The sequence below is a fragment of the Erythranthe guttata genome, chromosome 14, assembly GCF_056151865.1.
Source record: "Erythranthe guttata isolate IM_541 chromosome 14, IM_541, whole genome shotgun sequence".
NCBI lineage: Eukaryota > Viridiplantae > Streptophyta > Magnoliopsida > Lamiales > Phrymaceae > Erythranthe > Erythranthe guttata.
Genome location: NC_142546.1, coordinates 7061281 through 7068378, shown reverse-complemented (window position 1 = coordinate 7068378; position 7098 = coordinate 7061281). Strand labels below are relative to the sequence as shown.

At 37.1% G+C, this 7098-nt stretch overlaps 1 protein-coding gene across 1 annotated transcript; it reads left to right on the top strand.

Moving 5' to 3' along the window:
- Window positions 1–2519: 2519 nt before the first annotated feature.
- On the top strand, window positions 2520–6449 carry MGT6 (magnesium transporter 6). The gene is made up of 4 exons (XM_088814744.1): window positions 2520–3180; window positions 3641–4074; window positions 4972–5259; window positions 5968–6449. Exons 1-4 carry the CDS (start codon window positions 2919–2921, stop codon window positions 6244–6246), a joined length of 1263 nt encoding a protein of 420 aa, XP_088670870.1. The 5' UTR covers window positions 2520–2918; the 3' UTR covers window positions 6247–6449.
- Window positions 6450–7098: the final 649 nt, after the last annotated feature.

Here is a 7098-nt window from a genome sequence, read left to right as displayed (position 1 = left end):
AGTTAAGAGCTTATTTACAATATGAGGGATGCCCGAATGTGTATTTAACTATCGAAACAGAACGGACATTCCTCCAATTGGGACCCCGAATAGAAGTGGTCCTTTGCCAATTGAAACATAGCGGTGCTTACATTCGAGCAGACGTCTATCCTATCCAAGCGACCGTCTATGTCATCCAAGCGGCCTACTATTCCATTTAATGTATCATGAATCGTTTGAAGTTGTTGTTCGATACTAGGCTCGTTTGGAATATTATTTGCGATTCCTGGTGGAGGAGAGCTGGACAACATTAGTTTCGAATACAAGAATTGGCACAAAGTTGAATCGTTATGTTTTAGAAAAAAAAAAAACATATCTTTAGTGAAACATGTATACTACAACATAGCAAAAATGCTTCCTGTCAAAATATATACTATATATCAGAATATTGATAGCTAAATTTTATTGATAATGATCCACTGCATTCTATGTATTCATAATTTCACAACAAAAAAATCAAGAATATCAACTTCATACTCAATATTATAAAAAACATATTTAAAAAATTGATCAAGAAACTAGATAAAAACCATTTGTCAGTTGAGGGTTTGATTTTATTTTACAAACACCCAAAACAATTAAAAGAAGCTAAAAAATTTACCTTAACGGTGACTAGGCGGTGGCGGAGTGGCAGAGAAGAACCGAAGAAGTAGTTGTGCCAGGTGAATGTCCGGTACAATGAAAGAAAAATTGTGTCGACGAGCAGTAAAACTAGAGATTTGACAAAGAAAATAAGAACTGATGATGTTATAAATCGATCACCTTAAGTAGTTGAGGTAGAAGGAGTTGTGAGAGCAAAGTGGATCACTGGCTTACGAGCTTGATGACCTTGAGATACCTGCGATCATAGAACACGTGAACTAGGCCGGGGGTTGATCTGGCGGAAACCCCTCCGATGCTCAAGTCAGACGTGCGGATTGTAGAAATAGTTGAGAGAATATGAATAGTCATCTTGTTCAAATAATCGTGCCCCCTTTAATAAATGAATTATATTGTTATTTATATCTTGTCGATTGGAGGCGGTTAGTTTGTTGGGTCCAAACCTTATTTGAAGGTGATTGGACTTTCGTAATAATATTCTTCTAAATCGGGCTCGTGACCCAGTATGTAGAGAAATAGTAGACTAATTGGGCTGATCCAATTAGGCATATCAAGAGGATTAAATTAGACTAGGGTTTAGTTAAAAATTAAAGAGGTGAAATGTGTCACACTTATAAAATGGGCCAAGATAATTAGCCTGATCCGAACCGAACCCGCCCCGTTGACCAAGGACCCGGAACCGGACCCGCCAAATTATTGGTCGATTTCGGGTCCCCAATTCCTAACCCGAGACTCTACATACAGGTCGACGACCCGACAAGAGGACTCGACTGGTCCACTCGAATTATATATATATATATATATATATATATATATATATATATATATATATATATATATATATATATATATATATATATATATATATATATATATATATATATATATATATATATATATATATATAATGCAACGACTACCTTTGTCGGGTGGACCCAGAACCGAACCGGACCCGGCTCGGGCGATTTCATATTTTTGATTTTTTTTTTCAACTGTCATGATGATCGGACAGTTTTACATCAAGGAACATGATCCGTCGACTGTTAGGAACCGACCTGGACCCGGCCGTCCTTCCTGGTTTTTTTTTTACCTATAAATGCCACTCTCCCCCTCTCCATTTTTCCTCCAATTCACTAACAATTATCTATACTCTCTCAATTCTCAAATCTCAATTTTTTACAATTCTCGGTTCATTTTGCAAGGAATTTTCGGTTTTCTTTCTGGTTTTCAAATTTCGATTTTCCTTTTGGCTTTCGTTATTCTCACAAAATATATTATATATCTAATTTAAAAAGATGTCTTCAAGTGATAATCTTGGAAAAGGAAAAACCGTTGCCCCTCCCGAATTGGAGTGGGATGGTTCCGATGATTGCAACATTCCTTTCTCAAAGTCGATACTCACACTATCGATTATCTGAATCTACTTCTTCGTAGTGATGAAATGAGCCGACCAAAATACATCCTCGTAGTCGACGAAACACTGTGTCACCTTCTAGGCAATCTCAATCTTCTAGACGATCGTCTAGGGCAGCTGCTACCCGGGAATTGGACTCCATCTCATATAAGTTTTAAAATATATGATTTTCATGTGCTTCTGAAATAAAGAATTCACCATTTATTGATGATATCAAGACAAACCCATTTATGTCAAATTTTTTATGAAGAAAAACCAAAATATTTCATTTATTAATTCTCCAAATCTCAATGGGGCTAAATTAATTACAGCACGTTGACTCTATTGTTATGCTAATGCAAAAGTCAAATAGGGTTTGACTTGCATGGTCAAAAGAGCAACGGTTTCACGTAAATATCTCTAGACACGTGTCCCTCTACCATGGTCCTTGAACTAATAAAATATTTCTCACTTTTGATTTGTTCCCAATTTAAATTGTGTAAATAAAATTATGTACAATAAATTATTTTAAGGTTAGAATAAATAAATAAATAAAAGAGAATTGCTTTTCAACTGTTTTCGTATATTTGTAAAGGAAAGAACTGTAGAGAGAGAAAGAGAGAGAGAGGAGAGAGAAAGGGGTAAAAGGGGAGGAGGTTTGGCTATTGGCCTCCACCGCTTTCAGTCCTGAAAATCTCAAAAAATACTCACTGTCTAAAGCGGAGAGAGATTTTTTTTCTCTGTAATTGTATGGAGGAAAACGAGGAATTGGAAGACGAAATCGACTCCGTATATACGTATATGTGTGTGTAATTATACGTATATATTTTCCATTTAAAGGAGGGGAATAATTTAGAGAGAGAGGGGAAGGGAGGGGTGGGGAGAGATGGGGAAATTGACTTTCCGGCGGAGGAAGAAGGCCGTGCCGCCGCTAATGCCACCTCCTCCACCGGCGATCGAGGCGGCGACGAGCAAGGCGGCTGTGAAGAAGAAGGCGGGAGGGGCGCGTCTGTGGATGAGGATGGATCGGTTGGGGCAGTCGGAATTGATCGAATGCGATAAGAGCGTGATTATCAAGCGCGTCTCGATACCTGCTAGGGATTTGAGGATTCTCGGTCCCATATTCTCTCAATCTTCCAGCATTCTCGGTGAAATTTGCAAACCCTGTTTTTCCTTTGTTTTGCGTTAATTTTAATTTTTCACATTAAACACGTGCTTTTTTTTGGGGGGGGGGGGGGGGGGGGGGGGGGGGGGGGGGGGGGAGGGGTTTATGTATGCAATTCCTGGAATTTGTTGTTATTCTTTGTGTTGTTTTGTTTTTACAATGACAATTTGATGATTTGAATTGTGCTTATGTTGCTGATTTTTTTTATTTTTTTTTTGTTATCTGAATATTGACAATATTTTAGGAGTAGAAGATTTTTTTTAGAATTTCTATTGCTGAAGAAGGAAAGATCAATTGCATTTCTTGTGTTTTGTCAAATTTATTAGAAGGACTTTGTAAAAGGTGGTTTTCTGGCGGAATTTTAATTGATTGGCTGAACTCATGGTTAACCAGGGATCGTTTTCGTAAGCATATATGTTATTTTCTCCTTGTTTCTTTTGCAGCTAGAGAAAAAGCCATGATTGTTAACTTGGAATTTATACGAGCAATAGTTACCGCCGAAGAAGTACTGTTACTCGATCCTCTTCGCCCAGAGGTTCTGCCTTTTGTTGATCAACTGAGGCGGCAGTTACCACAGAAAAGCCTGTCTTACAATGCAGTCTCTCAAGACAATGAAATGCAGTCACCTGCTGCTGGACAATGGTTGCCTAATCCCGAAGGTGCTGAAGGTTTGCAAGACGAACTTCCGTTCGAGTTTCAGGTTCTTGAAATGGCGTTAGAGGTTGTGTGCACGTATTTGGACTCGAGTGTTGCCGAACTCGAGAGAGATGCTTACCCTGCTTTGGATGAACTTGCCATAAGTGTCAGCACCAAAAATCTCGAGCATGTGCGGAGTTTGAAAAGCAACCTCACTCGTTTGCTTGCACGGGTACAAAAGGTAAACAAATGTTCTATCTTCTGTTGATGGCCAAAGAAAATATCTGATGATCTTGGTTAGGCAAATCACGTTTCTTGTGTGTTGGCCTTACAGATCAAGAAAGCAGCTTGTGCAAATGGATATACGAATTTTCTTTTATAAGTATTAGTTAGAAAAGGTTTTATTTGTTTTCAGTATTCTTTTATTTACCTAATAATGTGGGCAAAAATATGTTATGGTGGCTTAGAAGTGATCGATATTGAGTTCCCGCAGCATTAGGTTACTCTTATGGGGCAATCGTGTGTGAACTTCCATTATCACTGTTTGATTAAATTTCTAGGTATGATAACTCATTCTATATGAGCTTACCTAGCGTCTATGTCAAACATTACGGAGCCTCCTGAAGGATGTCGACTGTGGTTCCGTTATTTGGCTTTATTTGGTGCTGAATAGTCCTCGTCTCAGTTTCCTTTTCACGTTTCTTCGTAGGCAACTTCCTTATTATCAAGGCTTTTACCATATGTTTCCATCTTGCTATTGGAAAAGCTAGTTACCACTGTTTCAAGAACTTCTACACATGCAAATAGGGATTGATTAAACCGGCTAGAATAACCCCATAATGACTCCATTGCATTCTGGAACTACGTTCATCTTATCCTCTTTTATTTTTATTGGAAATTTCTTGTCTTTTTCTCATTCTTAAAGAATGATTTGCAGGTTTTCTTCGTACATATATCTTATTTTATCTTATTTGGAGAGAACTGATAGAAGGATTTTCCACAACAACAATTTATTTTATAATGAACTTAAAATTCTTAGCTCTCACTGTGAGTTACATTCTGAGTCATTGTGTAATGGTACTTATTTGGCTTTTATATTATGCACTAATGAACGGGCAAATATGTCTTTTGATGATAGGTGAGGGATGAAATAGAACACCTTCTAGACGACAATGAAGATATGGCCCAACTGTACTTAACACGGAAGTGGATACAGAATCAACAAAACGAGGCTCTGGCAAATGCTGCTGCTGCTGCTGCATCAAATAGCATTGTTCCTGCTTTAGGTCATTTCCGTCGAGTCAGCTCTACCAGAAGTGGTAGTGTGCTTAGCAATTATTTAAATGACCAAGATGTGGAAGACCTTGAAATGTTGCTTGAAGCTTACTTCATGCAACTCGATGGCACCCGTAACAAGATACTCTCTGTAAGTCCCTTTCCCTTCTTTCTTATATATATATATATTTCTGGATTTTATTTTTTTGTGTTGATTAATGTTTTGAACTCATAGTCCATTTGTTAGATAATCACAATTTAATAATTGTATGAGCATAGAAAGGTAAACTAAGTTTGTTGGTTGAATGTTTTTCTTCATATCTGTTGCTTCTAAGGGTTGAAACTGGATTCTGATCCGAAATTTTCTGATTTTGTAACAATGTTTTTTCATTCCGAAATTCTGATTTCTGATTTTTATTTTATTTTTTTGGATTGAAATTTGAATATATATGAGATTCTGATCCGATTTCCGGAAATAATACCAGAAAATCCTTTTTTTCCCCGAAAAATACACTTATAATATCAAAATTATTATGCATTTTTTATTTTAGGTTACTAAAAATTGGAATTTTCCGAATTCCCCCGGTTGCTATCCAAAAAGTTTCGAGTTTGGAACTAGTTCTTTCATTCCAATTTCCGATTTTTCTGTTTTTTTGGGAATTTAATTGGAATTTGTTTTCACTTCCAAACTAAAAATTGATTTTTTCCCGAAAGTGCTAATTCCGATCCGATCTGTCCGATTTCCACCGGTAGTTCCTTTTGTTGGCTAGTTGCAATATATTAGATAACTTAGTTTAAACAAAAGTATTACATAGAATTAGAAGCCGATACTAATATTCTCTCGTTTATTCGCGTAAAGGTACGTGAGTATATCGATGACACGGAGGATTACGTCAACATCCAGCTCGACAATCAGAGAAACGAGCTCATCCAACTGCAGTTGACTTTGACCATAGCTTCGTTTGCAGTAGCAGTAGAAACTGCTCTTGCTGGTATATTCGGCATGAACATTCCTTGCACACTGTACAACACTAAAGGTATTTTCGGTGAAGTCGTCGGAATTATGACAGCTTTTTCTGTGGTGCTATTCTTTCTCGTTTTCGCGTATGCCAGATGGAAGAAGCTTCTTGGCTCTTGAAAAGTTCTTGTCGAACATTATTTAAAAAAAAAAAAGAATAAAAAAGGGGAAGACGTAAATTATTAAATACCCTGTTGATGAACTATTATGTATTTATTTCCAGTTATTGGAAAATTATTAACAGTTTAATGTAGTTTAGTAGTTAGTTGGTCCATGTGAGATTATCACGGATTTAACTATTTTCAAATCTGACTTTTTCTCTATGTTTTCCTTGGCCATTGAATCCCTACTAGTTTTATTTTAAATTTTTAGGGTAAATTACACCCACACCCCTGAGGTATGCTTAAATAACTTTAAGGTCCCTGTGGTATCGATAATTACACTCACCTCCTTGAAACGTAGTTATACACTCTAATGGGATAATGCATTGTATACGTTATTACGATAGAGTTCTAACGGACTATTGGTTTCAGGAAGTGGTGGAGACAATAAAGAGTTATGAGTGATTTAAGAAATATTGGGGGAACCATGTCACCCCATAACTCTATGTTATCTCCACCACTAGCTAAAATTAATAGTCCGTTAGATACCTATCGGAATAATGTTTCCAATGCATTATTTCATTAGAGTTTCTAACTACGTTTCAGCGGGTGAGTGTAATTATCGATACCATAGGGACCTTAAAGTTATTTAAGCATACCTCAGGGGTGTGGTTGTAATTTACCATTTTTAAATAACGTAAGTAGTGTGTTCCTCGAACGAGATCACCGTTTTACAAATGCACCCGAATCACGAATTTTCCAAATATCCTTATCCCCCGAACGACCGCTTTTCCATGACCGCCGTGAGCGCCTCGTGCTGATAACGTGTGCTTACATATTATTTACAACAATTTCTATATATAGTCAACTT

What these genes read in the sequence shown, in the direction of transcription:
- MGT6 (XM_088814744.1), top strand. Translation starts at nt 2,919, where the DNA reads ATGGGGAAATTGACTTTCCGGCGGAGGAAGAAGGCCGTGCCGCCGCTA. An exon ending in TCAATCTTCCAGCATTCTCG is followed by an intron (nt 3,181 to 3,640) that starts GTGAAATTTGCA and finishes TTTCTTTTGCAG; the next exon opens with CTAGAGAAAAAGCCATGATT. An exon ending in CCCGTAACAAGATACTCTCT is followed by an intron (nt 5,260 to 5,967) that starts GTAAGTCCCTTT and finishes ATTCGCGTAAAG; the next exon opens with GTACGTGAGTATATCGATGA.